We start from the raw sequence: 19,365 nt of genomic DNA on the forward strand, positions 1-19,365 counted from the left end.
GATGTCCTCTATAGTATCAGACCTGACCGAATGGCTAATTGTAGGCATAGACCGATTCATACCATCTAAAAAATTCCAACAAAAACCCAACAGCCAGCCATGGTTCTCCCCAGAATGTGCTGCTGCCATCGCGCACAGAAATCACTTTTTCCATAGCTACCAACGTAATAGATGCACTGAGACTAAAGCCGCTTTCAGGAACGCCAGCAACCACTGTAAAAGAGTAATAAAAAATGCAAGTGAGCTATATGCTCAGTCTGTTAAATCCAAAGTAGCTGATCAGCAGCTTGGTTCCCACCAGTTTTGGCAAATAACAAATAGGATCCTGAACAGAAGTGTGCGTTCTATCACAACCATTATCAATGGACCTGAGGTGATCTCGTCAGCATCAGACAAGGCCAAACTATTTGCAAAGAACTTTGCAGCTAATTCTACCCTATGCGACGAAGGCCATCAACTCCCCATATTTGCTTCTATAACACAGAACACGCTAGGTAACATACAAATATCTGTGCATGAGGTCGCCAAGCTAATAAAGAACCCTGATTCCAGTAAAGCAACTGGTCCTGACGGCATTCCAATTATAGTGCTAAAAAAGCTTCAATCAGAACTTGCTCCCATACTTATGAAACTGTTTAAGCGTTGCCTTAAAGAGAAATGCTTTCCAACACCCTGGAAAACCTCATAAGTATGCCCTGTATTTAAGAATTAAGATGAAAAATCATCTCCCTCTCAGTAAAGACCAATACGTCTCCTGTGTGTCATGAGTAAGCTGCTGGAATCCATATTAAATAGAGAAATAGTCAACCACCTCAGCAAAAATAATCTTAGTGACATGCAATATGGTTTCCGTTCTGCAAGATCAACCGCAGATGTGCTAACGGTTATATCTCATAGGATTAGTGAATCTCTTGACAAAGGCTTCCTTTTTAGGGCAATTGCTCTTGACATATCAAAGGCCTTCGACAAAGTATGGCATAAAGGCCTACTTCACAAGATTTCCAGCTACGGTATTCCTGGTAATATTTTCTCAATCATTAAATCATTTCTCTCTGATAGGCTTATAAGAGTAGTGGTTGATGGGCAGAAATCAGAGGCCCACAGTATTAATGCTGGAGTTCCTCAGGAGTCAATCCTGGGCCCAACTCTACATCAATGATCTCCCTAAACACATACTTAAATCATTCGTTGACATCTATGCTGATGACACGACCATCTACGGCAACACATCAAAGGCTGTAAATGACGAAGTTCTCTCTGATTCTTTCTCCTCTGATCTCGAGCACGTGGTTCAGTGGGGGAAGACGTGGCTGGTTACCTTTAATGAATCTAAAACCAAGCTCCTACCTTTACATCATCAACGCTCTGATCCCCATCTGGCATCAATTGAAATGGATGGCTCTCGTCTAGGAGAAGCCCCATGTTTTGATAAGCTTCTGGGCTTGACTTTTACTCCTGATCTGAAACGGAACACGTTTGCCAAGGTTGCTGGAAAGATGGTGGGATCCTTCTACCGCTCAAGAAGATATCTCACTACTGATGCAATTCTCTATCTATATAAAAGCCAAGTACGCCTAAGGATGGAATACTGCTGCCATATCTGAGCAGGAGCTGCTAAAAACAGCCTATCCTGCCTTGACAGAGTACAAAATAGACTTCGTGGCTTAGTGGGGGATGCCCTTTTCTCTTCTCTGCAGCCTCTCTCGCACAGGAGAGACCTTGCTAGCCTTTCTTTGTTTTATCATTATTTTCATGGCAAGTGCTCGTCTGAGCTCCAATCCCTCGTCCCCCCCTCGCCAATCTTTCACGAAAAACACCCGTCTAGCTGAAACCACTGTCAAAAATTTTCCCCACTCTTTATCTGCGACTAAATCAAAACGTAGATTCCATGAACAAAGCTTCTTTCTTAGAACTGCACGCCTGTGGAACTCTGTTCCGTCTGCTTGCTTCCCACCTGACTACAAACTGGATGTCTTCAAGTCCAATGTAAACAAATTCCTGATGAACCGCCCCCTTTAGACATTTTTATTAAACCGCCACACTAACGTACTGTACATGCAATAACCCTTATCCCCGAGTGGCTTCCGGGCCTTGATAAGTGGTGATCACCTTGTAAAAAAAAAAAATGTCAGCATAGTATCATTCTTACCATTTCTCCCATGTTTCCATAATATCATTCTTACCATTTCTTTCGATGCAATGCATATATTCAACCCTCGCTGGCCAAGTTTCATTTCCATATCATCACACGAAATAGTACACATGCCTCGAGGAAAGCACTATGTTATACTCAGCATAATGAAACTACCAATCTAGACAGCAACATTTGTAATCACAATCAGAATTGTATTTTATTTAGTAATTATTAAACGTTTTACTTACTTTCTGAATATCTTTGTGTTGTGTCTCCCATAAATAACTAATGACAATCAATCCAGCACTGCCAATTAATAAGCTGACAGCAACAAAATACCACCATTTGTTACAGTAGGAAGAAAATGACCGGTCAGCCATACCTAGAAAGGGTGGTGAAGAAACAAAAATGAAAGAGTAATTAAAAGAAAAGAGACAGCAAAATAAATATTGGACAATGTGTAAATTCAGCACACTGACGGTAGTGTAAATTTATGTTTAACCAGACATCATATCGGATATGGCACAAAAAACCATCATATCGGATATGGCATGATAAAAACATAGAATGCATATTTTCATAGCTGGATAGATAAATATCAAATGAATAATAAAGCAATTCATACAAAAATCTTTTCAGTTTTAACATAACATACGAAAATATAGTGAAGGATTTATTTCTGAATTCAGATGGTGGAGCGATGCCAGACTTGCTATGTGCTTTCTGCTTTTCTTAGAATAATGTAACAGAATCTATATAAGCGCCAGGTACGTCCAAGAATGGAATATTGTTGCCACATTTGGGCAGAAGCTGCTAGAAAGGACTTATCCTGCCTTGATAGAGTTCAAAATAGACTTTGTAGCCTCATAGGGGATGTCCTTTTCTCTTCCCTGCAACCTCTTTCTCACAGAAGAAATGTTGCGAGTTTGTCTCTGCTTTATCTTTATTTTCATGGCAAGTGTTCGGCTGAGCTCCAATCTATGGTCCCCTCTCGCCAAACTTTCACAAGAAACACCCGTCTACTAGAAAACTATCAATAATTCCCCCCACTCTTTAAACCTAAACGTAGATTCCATGAGCAAAGCTTCTTTCTTAGAACTGCACGCCTATGGAATTGTCTTCCGTTTTCCTGCTTCCCAGCTGACTACAATATGGTTGTCTTCAAGTCTAACGTAAACAAGTTTTTGATGAGCCGTTTCATATGTTAACAAATTTACCGAATTTCCATTACTAACGATTACTATATTGTCCAATTTCTACTGTACACTCTTTAACCCTTTCCTCGAGTGGCCTCTTGGGCTTGATAAGTGGTGATACCTATGTAAAAAAAAAAAAAAAATTGAACTGGTTTTGTCAGACAGCTTGAAAAATGATTTTTTTTTTTTATTTGCATGAATTTTTTGTGACAAAATGGGATATATATTAACTTATATGTATTTGTATACAACTAAATACACAGTCAGTCAATATCATAGAGATATGGTTCATCACAGGGAGAAGACACAAAAGTCAAGACTGATACCAAACCAAAATGGATTACTTTCTTGGTTCTGTGAAAAACATAAATTTTCAACAATTTTACTTACCTTGTGAACGCAAGTTGTTTTTTGTCAGTTGACAATATGCATGCCAATATTTTGAATAAACCCTTTATAAACTCGGTCGAGTAGACCTTTTATAAACTCGTTCGTGCTAGTTATAAGTGTGTGTCAGTGGAGTGATATATGATGAAATGATTGACAGCGTTCACACGGTCTCGTGAGGAGTTTGGTTTGTGGCCCATCAAATGGATGCAGAATAGAGGTGCTGACTATTAACAGAAAGAGCATAATCAGCAGGGGAGCAACCAAGGTCAATTTGCAGGTAGATAAGAGGATCCCTGTAGTGATGGAGATGCTGACCATAAATGGACATCTATTGGGGCTTGATTTCCTGCTCTGACTTGATGTCATTTGCCTGCTGGGCAGTATTCATATAAATAAGCACGACGAAACCAATTTCCAGAACAAATTTTCACTGTGTCGGCGTTGCTGACACAGTGAAAATAGAATGACTCGACTTTGATGTCGTATTTGATTTTTCTGAAGAAATTTGTACTCTGATTTGGAAGTGATCAAAACAGCTGATCAATCTATAATGAAAATATAACAAATAAATGTTATCAAAGGCAAGATAAGTTACTTTTCTACCTAACTGTATAATTTTTTAGTGTTTTTATTTAATCTAGCATGTTTATTCAGCCCGAAAACATAGTCTTTACCGATGTAGTGGACAATTTAAAACGGCGCTGGACTCTGTTGAACACGGTAAATTAATGAAAATGAGTTTAAAATAACAAAAACTAAAAATACTGTTAGATACTCGCTCAATATATGTTACCATGACATAGGCTGATATATTCGGTGGGTTTTTAACAGTATTTTGTATAATTTTTTTTTATTTTTAACGCATTTTCCCAAACTTACCGTGTTCAACAGAGAGTCGGGCGCCATTTTAAATTTTCCAATACATCGGTAAACACTGCATGTTTTTTGAGCTGAATAAACATGTTACATTAAATAAAAACACTAAAAAATTATCCAGTTAGGTAGAAAAGTAACTTATCTTGTCTTTGATAACATTTGTTAAATATTTGTTTTTTGACAACTTCTTTGAATCTATGCATATAGTAATAATACAAGCCCTAGAATGACAAATAATTTAAACAACTTTTATTTTTAAGTTAAAATTTAGTTTCAATTTAAAATGAAAAATAATTTTTGTGGAATGAATGCATGCGATGCAGCAAAAGATTTCACTGAATTTATTGGTGCCACTCGCTCCCTCCACATAAATTCATAAAGATACAAACTAAATTAACTTTTTACATAAAATGATTCCCCATGTAATAATGTTCAAGATGAGAAACATTTTTAAAACCTCATTTTTCTCATATCACCCACAAACCATATCTAGCGACATTACCCCTTGTTTTGTCTATGTATGCAGAATACGGAGTGTGCTTTTTTTTCTTTTTTTTTTTTTTTACACAGATGTCACCACTTATCAAGGTCCGGAAGCCACTCAGGGATAAGGGTTATTGCAAGTACATTACGTTAGTGTGGAGATTTGATGAAGTGTTTACTTAAGGGGGCGGTTCATTAGGAATTTGTTAACATTGGACTTGAAGACATCCAAGTTGTAGTCAGATGGGAAGCAGGCAGACGGAACAGAGTTCCACAGGCGTGCAGTTCTAAGAAAGAAGCTTTGTTCATGGAATCCACGTTTTTATTTAGGCACAGATAAAGAGTGGGGGAAATTTTTCACAGTGGATTCGGCTAGACGGGTGTTTTTCGTGAAAGATTGGCGAGGGGGGACCAGAGATTGGAGTTCAGACGAGCACCTGCGATGGAAATAACAATAAAACAAGGATCGGCTCGCAACGTCTCTTCTGTGGGAGAGAGGTTGCAAAGTAGAGAAAAGGGCATCCCCCACTAAGCCACAAAGTCTATTTTGTACTCTGTCAAGGCAGGATAGGCTGTTTTTAGCAGCTCCTGCCCAGATATGGCAGCAGTATTCCATCCTTGGACGTACTTGGCTTTTATATAGAGTGCTGAAATAGTAACGTTATTTAGAAACCCATTTTTAACATGGGGAGGGGAGAGTGTTTATTTATTTTTATTTTTATTTTTTTACTATTCTGTAGTTTCACTTAATAATTTAATAAACAAGATACCGTAAAAATTGAATTTAACTTGAAAATCCTATCTAAAAATAGTATGGTCCGTATTCCTAATAAGAACCCGATTTGATTATAACAGTGATTTTAGTGTTATTCATTAAAAATTAATAAAATGTTTGGGAGCAGGAGCACTACAACCCTCCCGAGACCCATTTCCCTGTAAATAATGTTTGGCTATAGTTACGAAATAATAAGCCCCCCCCTCCCCTCAAACAACCAAAAAACAAAACAAAAACAAAACTACTTTATCGACTGCAAATTAATCCAAACATTTAATCAAGTTTTAAGAGATCAACTATTGTTATTCTAGCATTTAAATGAGTGATTTAATGACGTAGGTTAAATATAATGTTAAAAATTTTAATAAGTTAGAATTAATAATCCAACAAGAAACAGGTGTTCTTTGTTGTTGTTGTTTTGTTTTTTTCTAACGAAAGAAAAAGGTTTAATCTTTTTCGCAAAATAATAAAATGTTTTATGAGGTTAAATTTAGACAGTAATTAGGATAGATTTCATTTTAATTAAGAACCTTTCACCTGAGCAATTACTTACTTGTTAGATTTTTTTTCTCTACTTTTTTATCAGAGTCGGAGTTCGTAATCATTGGTTGTGTATCGTCATTACCATTTGTTGATGCCATTTTTATGTTTAAATTGAAACAAAACAAGAAGTTTGAAGAAAAAAAATTAAATAAAATAAAATTATATTTCTTTGTTTATGTTTAAAAAAAAAAATGGGAAAAAAAATCCGATTTTGCTTTTTAAAATCTTTGTGTCGCCGTCGGATATCTTAACGTATACATGTGAACTAACTCCCTCCGTCGTGTGCAAATCTTTTTTTTAATTTTATTATTTATCCGTAATAAACATTACGGCATTTTGTTGGGTATTTCCCCCCCCCCCATATATGTTTTTGTTTACTTCTGGTTTCCAGAATAAAAAGAAATAATAAAACAACTTTTTTTTTTTGTATGTAAACACAAACAGGCAACTCCAGTTTATAAAACACGCACGCACAAAATGTTTTCTTTTAACATCCGCCTTTATTTTTGGATAAATTTTATTAGGGCGTAACATTTACCATTGATTTCGTATCCGTTTTGCTCGACTGCTCGACAGTAGAAGCCGGTTTCTGCTAGTTTAAAAATAAAACTGCTTGATCAGTTTAAATAATTTTTTGGAATACGATATTTTATTTTCGTCACGTGTACGTACATCATACACATTTTTTTTTTATTTTTTTCATATAGGGAGGACTCTGTACAAACACCTTAACATCTTCCTTTTCTTATAGGTTGTCATAGAAACGGTAGCAGTATCAGAATTTTTGTAGGAATTTTTGACACCCCTAACACGAAACTGCGAATACAATATAAAAATCTCGTAATTTCTCTGTTAAAAGTGGGTTATTTATTTTCTTTATGGATTATACTTCCAAAATAAACTATTACAGTTGTTTTAAAAGTAATAAAAATATTTTTTTTTTTTAAAACAGTAATGAATTTTCCGAACTCAATATTTTTCAATTTTTAAACTTTAAAAATCTATCAAAATTTTTCTATTGATTCTATTTTTACGATATTTTCAGGGTCAATGTGAAATTTTATGTTCTTTCCAATAAACCGAATATAATATTTTAGACAAACGTTTTTTTTTTTTAATTCACGCCCCCCAAGTGTCACCCATTTTCAACTTTCTCTTAAAAAGTAAATAATTAATTTATGTCGTGGAGTTTTATATATCACAAATTGAAGAGAAAAGGTCAATAAATAATATATTCAAATTTAAAACAAAAAAAAAAATCCCTTTTTTAGAAATTTACCTGTAAAGTCCGAAGTTTAAAACCTTATTTTATAAGAACACATTGTTTTTTTTTTGTTGTCTTTTTTTTTTTTTAATGAAACCTTGGTCCTTGCTCCTTTGATTGAAAAAAAAAAAATTAGGGCTTGAATTACATTTTTCGAGGAGTTATAAGCTTGGAAAGACAGGGGGTCGAATAATTCACGCCTCTCATTTTAAAATGTCTATTAAAAAGTAAATAATTAATTTATGTCGTGGAGTTTTATATATCACAAATTGAAGAGAAAAGGTCAATAAATAATATATTCAAATTTAAAACAAACAAAAAAAAAATCGCTTTTTTAGAAGTTTACCTGTAAAGTCCGAAGTTTAAAACCTTAAAAAAAAAAAAAAAAAAAACACATTGTTTTTTTTTTGTTTTTGTTTTTTTTAATGAAACCTTGGTCCTTTAATTGAAAAAAAAAATTAGGGCTTGAATTACATTTTTCGAGGAGTTATAAGCTTGGAAAGATGGGGTGGAATTATTCACTATTTTCACGAAATTTCTGACACTTACATGATAGATGTAAGTGAATATCTTAAAAATAAATAAAACTATAAATGCATTTTTTTTTCATTTAATATAAACAAAAACAAAATTATGAAAACATACAATATCGTTTTATTAAATTGTTAGGTGCAAATACAGAAAAGATTTAAATCACACAGTGTGTAACTAAAAGATGTAGCATGACTAATTTTGTATCTGTATGTTTTTTTAATTGTGACTATCAGGCGGTTAACGTCAGCCCAGATGAAAACGTTTACCTCCAGCACCCTTACTAGTGACATGGCCGCAAGGATAGACACAGAGAGAAAATTTCCAGCATCTCAGACTACTGTTCACAAAGTACTACCGACCTGGGAAGCAGCTTTTTCTTCACCTTTTGTTAGAAACATCACTCATTAGAAATGAGGACTTAGGGACAGAAAAGGAGAAGAGAGAGTTACTGGAGCTACCGATAACACATCCACTGCATTATCTACTCTCCATTAAAAAAAAAAATAATAATAATAAAAAAAAAAATATCTACTTAGACTAAGCCCTTTGCCTCATTCCCCAGTTTAGGATAGTACTTGAAGATAGTTTCCCTTCCCATGTTAATCCGTGGAAGTTTTTTTTTTTTTTTTTTTTTGCTTTAGATACCTCGAGGTAGAACCTTCGAGCTTCACCTTATAATTAAGTTCCAATAATGGGAATTGTGAAGTCGGCTTATGTTTTTGGGATTGGAGAATCTTATTTAAGGACTGGTTTACAGTAGTACTAGGCATATTTGACAAAAAAGATTTAAAAACAAAATAGCAAAACAGGATAAGTAAAGTTTAGGTGTTTCGAGTTTTAAGTCAAAATTGCAATAAGAAGAAAAAAAAAAAAAAAGAAGCATATATATATATATATATATATATATATACTAGCATGGGTGCCCGGCGTTGCCCGGGTATGTGGAGGTGTATGCTGAGCAAAAAAAAGGGGGTAATTTTTTAAACTTTGACCCCTATTATGACCCCTGAAAATTTATTGTTTTGGGCTCAAATCAAGTTATTAAGTTAGATCCATGTCCACGGAAGCTATATCTAAAATTTCAAGTGTGTAGACCCAAAATTGTCGGAGAAGTTTGGTAGAGTTCTCAAAGCTCAAATCGTTGAACTTTGACCCTTTAATCGCCAAATCTCTGGCTAAAAACCGATCACATAGATTTTTCCAAATCTCAGTACCCTGTATATCAAATTTCGAGTCTGTAGACTAAAAATTGACAGAGTTATTTCGTAGGGAAATGTACACAGACACACACACACACTTTCACTTTTATAGATATATAGATTTAAAATTTGAGTCTGACAGAATGACAAAATTATATTGCAAACCGATATATTAAACAAACGAACTTCAAAGAGACAAATGAACACATAAGTAAAAACAATTTGTATTAGAAAACATTTATTATTCCACGTCTTTTTTTACAGACCTGACGACTGAGGTTCGCTCTTAATAAAAATTGTTTTTTATAGTCTTAATTTTGACTTCCTTTTTCATAAAAAACTAAAAAAAAATCACGAAAGAAAAGAAATTTAATTTTATTTTTTCATTAATTTCTTTCTGTGCAAAGCAATTCTTTCAAACTTACTCTGTTTCCAAAATGTTTTTATTTTATTCCCCTCCCCCTTCATTCATTTTCCTCCGCATCCTGGCAAGTATTAAAATAAACCATTTATAATATTTATTTATGGATTTATTTACTTATCATTTCTTTTGTATCGGTAAATGAATTCCATTTAAAAAAAACTGTAAAAGTCACGTTAAAGGTGATTAAGTTGGAAAGTAAGTAAAAATTTACCCTTTTTACTTTTATACGATTTCTGATCACTTTGAAAAAGGTGTGTGTGTGTGTGTTTTAAAAATGTTTTTTAACTGCTATAATCTCATTTATATATATATATATATATATATATATATATATATATATATATATATAACAACGTGAGTATTCATATCGTGGGTTTGTATTACTGTACACATAGATTCGAAAAAATAGTCAAAAACAAATATATAAATAAATGTTATCAAAGGCAAGATAAGTTACTTTTCTACCTAACTGGATATATTTTTTGTGTTTTTATTCAATGTAATATATTTATTCAGCTCGAAAAACATACAGTGTTTACCGATGTGTTGGAAAATTCAAGATGGCGTCTCACACCCTCTTTAACACCGTAAGTTTGGGAAAAGGTGTTATAAATAAAAAACTATACAAAATACTATTAAAAACCCGCCGAAACATATATTGAGCGAGTTTTTAACAGTATTTTAACAGGGCACATCGTAAAAACTGACCCATTAATTTTCCTGAAGTAAAAACTATATAGTTTTTAAACTTTTAAAACTGTACATTATAAAAAGAAAACTGTTCGAGTGATTTTTTTTTTTTTACATGGGTGTCACCACTTATCAAGGCCCAGAGGCCACTCAAGGATAAGGGTTAATAGGTATACATTAGTCATTGTGATTTTAGCATAGTAAACAGTGGGAATTTTGTAACTTGGTTTACTTGAAAAAGAAAACTGTTCGAATGATTGAAAATGAAAACAAAATAACAATGTAAATATATTGATAAGAAAAAAACAAAAACAAACGAAGTTTCCGTTTCAGGAACCCGAGTTTAATTTTATGTCGTAATCATTCAACTCGTTAGCGGTTTTATTCAGCGATTAGGGATAACCATACGACATATCTAATTACCAAAGCGATTTTTTAAAAAATTTTTTTTTTATTAAAACTAAACCTGTTTAGTTTTAATGAACCAATTTTTTTAAATCCAACACTTTAGTTATTTTGAGAGCGTGCAACTGCACCCGAAAGGTTGATTAGGAAACTCCAAATCCTTTTATGACTCAAAAAAAAAAAAAAAAGGGCTTTTTATCGGCTTAAATGATAAACTAATGTTAAATATTAGTATTTAATATAATGAGATATCAATCTACACAATTTGCCATCGATTATGAAATAAAATGAAATCCTGACATTGTGATCATTTTTGCAGGTGTTATGTGCCAAATATTGAAATAAGAATGTTTAAATTCAATTATTGTAATTTAAGTCTTTAATTTTAAAGTCGATTTTATTTATAAAATATCTTTTTAGAAATCAATCTCAAAAACAATTTGAACAATAAATCTCTTTTGTTATGGCTAAGTTTTTGTCAAGGGTAAAAATTATAATAGACAAGTATTCATCCATGATGACATTTTACCGATTTCCTGGTTTACAGGTATTCTTGCTAAATTTCTTCGAAAGAATAGTTTAACATTCTGTCAAAGTACCTTCCGTTTTTGTTTTTTTGTTTTTGTACTTCTGCAGAGAAGGTAAAAAACCGATAAAAACTGGATATATTTTTCGTGTTTTTATCCAATTTAACATGTTTATTCAGCTCGAAAAGAATATAGTGTTTACCGATGTGTTGGAAAATTCAAGATGGCGTCTCACACATTCTTTAACACCGTAAGTTTGGGAAAAGGTGTTATAAATAAAAAACTATACAAAATACTATTAAAAACCCGCCGAATATATGTCAACCTATGTCACGGTAACATATATTGAGCGAGTTTTTAACAGTATTTTAACCGGTTTTTTATTTATTACACCTTTTTCCAAACTTACCGTGTTAAAGAGAGAATCGGCCGCCATCTTGAATTTTTCAATACATCGGTAAACACTGTATGCTTTTCGTGCTGAATAAACATGTTAAATTGAATAAAAACCCGAAAAATATATCCAGTTTGGTAGAAAAGTAATTTATCTTGCCTTTGATAACATTTATTTGTTATATATTTGTTTTTTGGCAACTTATTCGAATCTATGTGTACAGTAATACAAACCCGAAATGAATTTAAGACCACGAGTGAAATGAGAAAATGAAGAAAATCACATTTACTGTGTGTGTTTACTGTTTATGTAGTCAGCGGGTTTGGTTGCCATAACAACGTGACGGTAGTGAACGTGTGTGTGTGCGTGTGTGCGCGTTTCGTGTAGTTTAGTTTCGTATAATAGTTTCGTATTTTTTTAATTTGTAAATAACAAGTTATTAAAAAATTAAACCCTTCCAAGATGGACAATAAATAAAGCCATAATATTTTATGGTAAAGGTAAGAGCGTAGAAACCATTGTTTTTTAGGAGATGTGATTATTGGATTAACCAATCAGAAATCGTCTGTGGCACACACATCTCTGTTTTTATAGATATATATAATATAATATAATATATAATATAATATAATATAATATAATAATATAATATAATATAATATAATATAATATATAGGTCGAGGTAATTAGTTAAAGAGATTTAATATAATGTGATATATAGATAGATAGATTAAATGTTAAATAGATTTTGTAAATAGCACAGTTGAAATGATTAGAATATTTCCAATATGTAATAAGGTCGAGGTAATTAGTTAAAGAGATTTAATATAATGTGATATGCAAATGAGCATAAGTCATTCGATATGGGGGTGGTTTGTAGAATAGTATATAAAGAAATTAGGCAAAGATTCTGATGTCTCCTATAACAGAAACATCCTAAAATGGGTTCTAATGTTTCTCTACCAGGAGAGATCTACCCTCTTACCTCCTTTATATTTCGTTGATGATGGAGAGCTGTACACACAGACAGAAACACACGAACCCTATTACTTTATAAAAATATATATATATATATATATATATATATATACTAGCAATCGGTGCCCGGCGTTGCCCAGGTGTTTTGAGGTTAATGCTGAGAAAAAAAACGGTCAATTTTTTTAAACTTTGACCCCTATTATGACCTCTTAACATTTATTGTTTAGGGATCAAGTAAAGTTAATAAGTTAGATCCATGTCCAAGAAATCTATATCTAAAATATCACGTGTTTAGACCCAAAATTGTAGGAGGAGTTTGGTAGAGTTCTCAAAGGTCAAATCGTTGAATATTGACCACTTAATCGCCAAATTTCTGTTGAAAACCTATCACATCGATTTTCCCAAATCTCAGTACCCTGTATATCAAATTTCGAATCTCTAGGCTTAAAATTGACAGAGTTTTAGCGTAGGGAAATGCACACAGACGCACAGACACTATCACTTATATATATATATAAACATAAACATCATATATATAAGGATAATAGTACGCCATATATATATAACAAAAGACCATTATTTACTCAAGTGAAAGGAAAACCCGGGGGAACTTTACCCAAAAATAAATCTATATTTTTTTGTGTGTATTGATAGTCTTATAAGCGAGTAATATATAAATCAGCCACCTTGATTCTTAACCAAACAGAAAGTTCTAGTTGGGGGATTTCCCACTTTTTTTATGATAGCGAGGCCAAATTTCGCGAATTTGGCCTTTTTTAAAAGCAGTTTGGCCTTCAAAAGTTCTGTTTGGATGAAATCTGGAGACGCAACGGGAATTTTCGGAAAAAAAATGTTGTTACTATGCACATCTATGTATTGAAATACAATTTGTGGCAAAATTTCAGGAAAAACTAATGGATGGTTCTCTCGAAATAGTCCGGACAATTCGCTAAATTATCTCGTCAAAACCTTAAATCTCGAATTTTTGTGCATTTTTTTTTGGGGGGGGGGGCTAATTTGGCATAATAGTGTCCATTTAATAGTATTATCTTGAATAAATAAAAAAATAAGGAAAATTACCAAAAAAAACAAACAAGAACAACAAAAGTGTGCCGTATTTTTAAAAGTTTTATTGCGTTGTTTTTATTTGCTTTTTTTATTTCATCGGTGAAGAAAAAGGCCAAACAGAAATTTTGAAGGCCAAACTGCTTTAAAAAAAGGCCAAATTCGCGAAATTTGGCCTCGCTATAAAAAAAAAAGGGGAAATCCCCCTACTTGAACTTTCTGTTTAATTAATAATGACTCGCTTGTAGCGTTGGTTTTTTTCTTTTTTCGCTATAAAAAAATAACTACTTGATGAAATTACGTGATTTTTTCTGTAGGAAAACTTTATCCCATGACGAGTACGTACAATATATATATATATTTTTTAATATTTCCATTTTTTAATGTCAATGGAAAACTGCACAAGTACCCAAACCCGAAATGTAAAGACCATGAGTGAACGCGCGTTTTTTTTTTTGTTAGTTTAGTTTCATAATGGCGGCCGTGATGTCGGAGGTTCGATTGTTAGATTGTAGTTTCGTATTTTTTTAATTTGTAAATCGCAAGTTAGGAAAAAATTAAACCCTTCCAAGATGGACAATAAATAAAGCCATAATATTTTATGGTAAAGGTAAGAGCGTAGAAACCATTGTTTTTTAGGAGATGTGATTATTGGATTAACCAATCAGAAATCGTCTGTGGCACACACATCTCTGTTTTTATAGATATATAGAATAGATAGATAGATAGAAGATAGATAGAATAGATATAGATATATAGATATATATATATATATATAAAATACACAAATGTGGACATTATTAAGACAAAAATAGATTAACGGTTATGGATAAGAATTGTTTAATTTAGCTCTGCAGACACCGACCCTGCCTTCCTGAGGTCATCTCGAAAAGAAGGAAGCTAGCAGGTTTGTTCCTGGTACTTAAAGGGTATGGTGGGGGTGGGTAGTTAATACTTTTATTTATCTTCTTTTTTTTGTTTTAGAATACCTCGAGGTAGAACCTTCGAGCTTTACCTTATAATTAAGTTCCAATAATGGGAATTGTGACGTCGGCTTATGTTTTTGGATTGGAGAATCTTATTTAAGGACTGGTTTAGAGTAGTACTAGGCATATTTGACAAAAAAGATTTAAAAACAAGAAAAATAGCAAAACAGGATAAGTAAAGTTTAGGTGTTTCGAGTTTTAAGTCAAAATTGCAATAAGAAGAAGAAAAAAAAAGCAAACAAATATATATATATATATATATATATATATATATATATATATATATATATATATATATGGGCAGGTCATATATATTGCAAGCCTAATTCAAGGCCCTCAAAAACAGGTTCTAAATGGTGAGCTGTCCAAAGGAAAAAGAACCGCAGGAGGACAGCGGAAACGATTCAAAGACAGTCTGAAGGTCTCCCTCAAACAGTTCAGTTTATATTCTAACTCATAGGAATTGCTAACACAAGACAAGACAGATGTTCCTGGCATGCCACAAGCCACAAAGAGCTACAATTGTGGAATCCGCATGCAATGAAGAATGCAAGAGGAAATGTGACATTAGAAAAGGCAGCAGTCAACACTTCTACAGAATTATCTCACCGGTGCTCGCCCAACATACAGGAGATACCCCAGAGCTCAAATTGGTCTAACAAGCCATCTCCAAACTCAGAACAATTGCATGATCATGGTCATTTTCATAAGTGATGGACGAACATCATTTATCCCTCATGTCCATTTTTATCACTTCCTCCGAGGTTTTCGTTGGACTGAAAATGCTCCCTCAACTGTTTTACAACTACTAACCCAAGAATTATTTTCCATGCTTTCAATGTAGCCATACCATTGGTCTACTCTTCTGCACATACCCTCTATACTATCCAGATTTAATCCTTCTTGAGATAATCAGAACCAACCTTGTCTTTAAGATTCACATTACACATCCATGGATCATTCTCATCTTTTCTCTCCATAAAACACATGTTCCCAACCCTTACTGGTCAGGTTTTAATTCTATAGATAATCACATTGTGTACATATGCCTGACAGACTCTTTTCTTGGTTGTCAGTGGTAACACTCTGCTGGTTAGTAAAGACAGAAACTTTCTGAATATATTCTATTCACTCCTAAATGTTGCAATCAAGCTAGCACCTGCTCGACCTTTTCCTCCGATGTTATCACAAAGATAACAAATATCATTCTACAGATATTTAAGAGTTTGTGGCATTAGGAAAATCTTCTCAGATTGAGAAAGTTGACTGGAAATTTATATCAAATCCGGTTTTAATCATTGGCATAATGTGATACTCATTAAGACCCCATTCAAATTAGTCTCTAAACAGACTGCATAAAGTTCCTATTTACTTGCTTCCCCATAAGGGCATGGTTAGACAAAAGATCGTTTTTCATGTGGGAAAAATCCAGCACCCCAAAAAAGAGCATTCTGGATAGGAACAAAAATAAAAATTACCTCAGTCTAGAAGGATTTCTACCCACGAGGATGGTGAAGTGAAGCATCAGAACAGATACTACACTTTTTTCTTAGCCAAAAGGCCAAGGAAGCTCAAGTCAGAATAAGTAAAGTTATGTCAGGTGATGACGCACATAAGATTTGCCCTGTTGAAAAAAAGCCAACATCCATAGAAGGATCTCTTTTCTTTTGAGTTATCAATTAATCATTTGGATCAGACATCAGACCCCTCTGAAGAATACACTCATCATCATATCATATGAATCCAAAGATTTTGTTGATACTGGTTTCCCTGAAATTTTTCTAGTCAGAATTCTTTCTAGAAAAACATCAGCTATTTATGGGAGGGACTATGAGAAGGTTATCAACATCTTCAGCAAGAGTGAGTTTTGTGGAATAAAGTGGATTTAAACTTGGAACACCCAGGTTGTTAGTCAGTGTCGTTAACCACTGAACCACCATCAGCTCCCTGAAGAATATATTGACTGAGGGGGATTTTTCTGAAATTCATGCAGATATGGTTTTTGGAACCCAACCACTAACCCTATTTCTAGGCCTCGTAAAACCCTGAAGATTGGTGATAAGTATATAGATTATTTGTGGTATTAAACAAACATGCATTTTAGTATATTTGTTTATTTATTTGCGGACTGTTATCCTCATCTTCATAGTTGTTGTTTCACAACATTTCGGACAATTATTCCTATGGCTGTCATCAGGTGGTTAACCGCAATGGGATAAGAATGCTGAGTCTTAACTGTATCCTTAGCAATTACTGCCTTTCATAGTTGTTGTCATCTTACCATGTTTTGGCCAACTAATCCTCTGGCCGGCTTTAGGTAGGATTGAAACTGCTATCTTCAGACAATGCTCACCTGGCACCTGGAACCGCAGAGACTCAATGCCTCTATTTACTGCGCGATGGGCCCTGAAGTAATTACTGAGAATACAGTTAAAAGACTCAGCATCCCTATCCCATCATGGTTAACCACCAGACAAAGGCAAGAGGAATACATGGCTGAAACGTGAAACAGCAACTATAAACATGAAGATAACAGTCCTCAAATAAATAAATAAATATACAAATTACTCATCTCAAAGGATTCCAATAAAATAATATGTAGTTTAGTGATTACTGTTCTTTGACTTTGAGGGGCATGGTCGATGATCAAAGCACCTTTTTCTTCAACCTTCCAGGTGTACATTCTTAACTAAATGTTCCTTTCCTTTATTGAGAATGGTGTTAGTGAATTTTGTTTTTTACTCTCATTCCAAAAGTTTGGGAAATTTTATTTGACTAAGATTTATAGAGTGGAGGCCAATATTTGTTCAGAGTTCATATCCATTTTGATAGCAGCACATAAAAAAAAAAAAACGGAGGAAGATTGTTGTTTTGTTTAATTGCCCGAGTAGTATGTGAGGAATACTGGATATTTTGGCACTGATTAGAAGAATAAAGGGTTTAAGCTCCATTGCCTTGAAGACAACATAATTATTTTATTCTCCAAATCTACTTATGTTGGTATAAAAGTAAAAGTGGTCAACTCTAGTCGAGGGCAACTCGAAGGCTCCCTTTTCATTAACTACTACATCAAGATGTAAGTAAAGGCACTACTCCTTTCTCAGGATTACTTCACTTATCCTTAATTCTCACCTTATAATGCTGAGTGTTTAGGGGGCATTAAGTATCACTTTTTTTGAGTCTTTGGTATGACTCAACCAGTTATTGAAACCTGGTCTCCTGAAAAAAAAAAAGTAACCATTAAAATATTAGTCAGGGAACTACCTTTTTATTTCAGTACAAGTTTATTTCTATGACTCATTTGCAACAATTTTCGCTTTTTTCTTTTCTTTCTTTTTTTTTTTTTTTTTTTGAAAAATATCTCCTCTAGGACACATGAGCTGTGTTTGAATAAAAGACAGTTGTCGGTGTGTATGTACAGCTAAAATGAAAAAATACAAAACAAATAGCCGCAAAATTGGTATATCACTGATCAGCAAAAATTGAAAAAAAAAAATTATTCTTTGGAGGTCAACTAGTCCAAGTTTTATCAGAGTGGGAGGGGGTCTTTTTAGCCATTTTATGTATTAATTTAGAAAGAAAATGCTAATTCATTCCATGGGGATATATTATTAAATAAAATAAGGTTGTAAGTGTGTGTGTATGTTCAAAAAGGAATAGGCTAGGCAAAAGAGAAAGAGGGAGTAAAGGGAGGAGGAGAGCAAGAAAGGTAGAAGTTTTAATAGAAATATGTTTGATTCAAGCAATCCAGAATAGCCATACTAGTTTTTTCTTTTCTTTTTTTTTTTTTTTTTTTTTTTTTACAAGGTGGTCACCACTTATCAAGGCCTGGAAGCCACTCAGGGATAAGGGTTATTGCGTGTACAGTACATTAGTGTTGAGATTTGATAAAGTGTCTTACTTAAGGGGGCAGTTCATCAGGAATTTGTTTATGTTGAACTTGAAGACATCCAGGTTGTAGTCAGGTGGGAAACAGGCAGACAGAACAGAGTTCCACAGGCGTGCAGTTCTAAGAAAGAAGCTTTGTTCATGAAATCTACGTTTTGGTTTTGGCACAGATAAAGAGTGGGTAAAATTTTTGACAGTGGTTTCAGCTAGACGGGTGCTCCTCATGAAAGATTGGCGAGGGGGGACCAGAGATTGTTGCTCAGACAAGCACTTGCCATGAAAGTAACGATAAAACAAAGACAGGCTCGCAACGTCTCTCCTGTGGGAGAGAGGCTGCAGGGAAGAGAAAAGGGCATTCCCCACTAAGCCACGAAGTCTATTTTGTACTCTGTCAAGGCAGGATAGGCTGTTTTTAGCAGCTCCTGTCCAGATGTGGTAGCAGTATTCCATCCTTGGACGTACTTGGCTTTTATATATATAAAGAATTGCATCAGCAGTGAGATATCTTCTGGAGTGGTAGAAGGATCCTACCATTTTTCCAGCGACCTTGGCAACAGACTTGATGTAAGTGTTCCATTTCAGGTCAGGAGTAAAGGTCAAACCCAGAAGCTTAT

At 33.8% G+C, this 19,365-nt stretch overlaps 1 protein-coding gene and 1 pseudogene across 4 annotated transcripts in view; both read right to left on the bottom strand.

Moving 5' to 3' along the window:
• The window catches only part of LOC145283657 (ectonucleoside triphosphate diphosphohydrolase 1-like), a 101,427-nt gene that overhangs the window by 61,270 nt on the left and 20,792 nt on the right, over nt 1-19,365 (bottom strand). For 2 of the 4 annotated variants that reach the window (XM_080132654.1, XM_080132653.1), the window contains exons 1-2: nt 6,408-6,646; nt 2,383-2,516 (exon numbers count right to left, since the gene is read on the bottom strand). In XM_080132654.1, the coding sequence (XP_079988780.1) occupies nt 2,383-2,516; nt 6,408-6,495 (222 nt within the window). In that variant the 5' untranslated portion in view covers nt 6,496-6,646. Of the gene's footprint in view, nt 1-2,382; nt 2,517-6,407; nt 6,647-19,365 lie in introns of those variants that run through there. The other 2 variants (XM_080132656.1, XM_080132655.1) reach the window with 1 other exon arrangement.
• Nucleotides 16,265-16,437, bottom strand: LOC145284322 (U2 spliceosomal RNA; annotated as a pseudogene).

This window comes from Euprymna scolopes, chromosome 8, assembly GCF_053919585.1.
Source record: "Euprymna scolopes isolate OS-2025 chromosome 8, ASM5391958v1, whole genome shotgun sequence".
NCBI lineage: Eukaryota > Metazoa > Mollusca > Cephalopoda > Sepiida > Sepiolidae > Euprymna > Euprymna scolopes.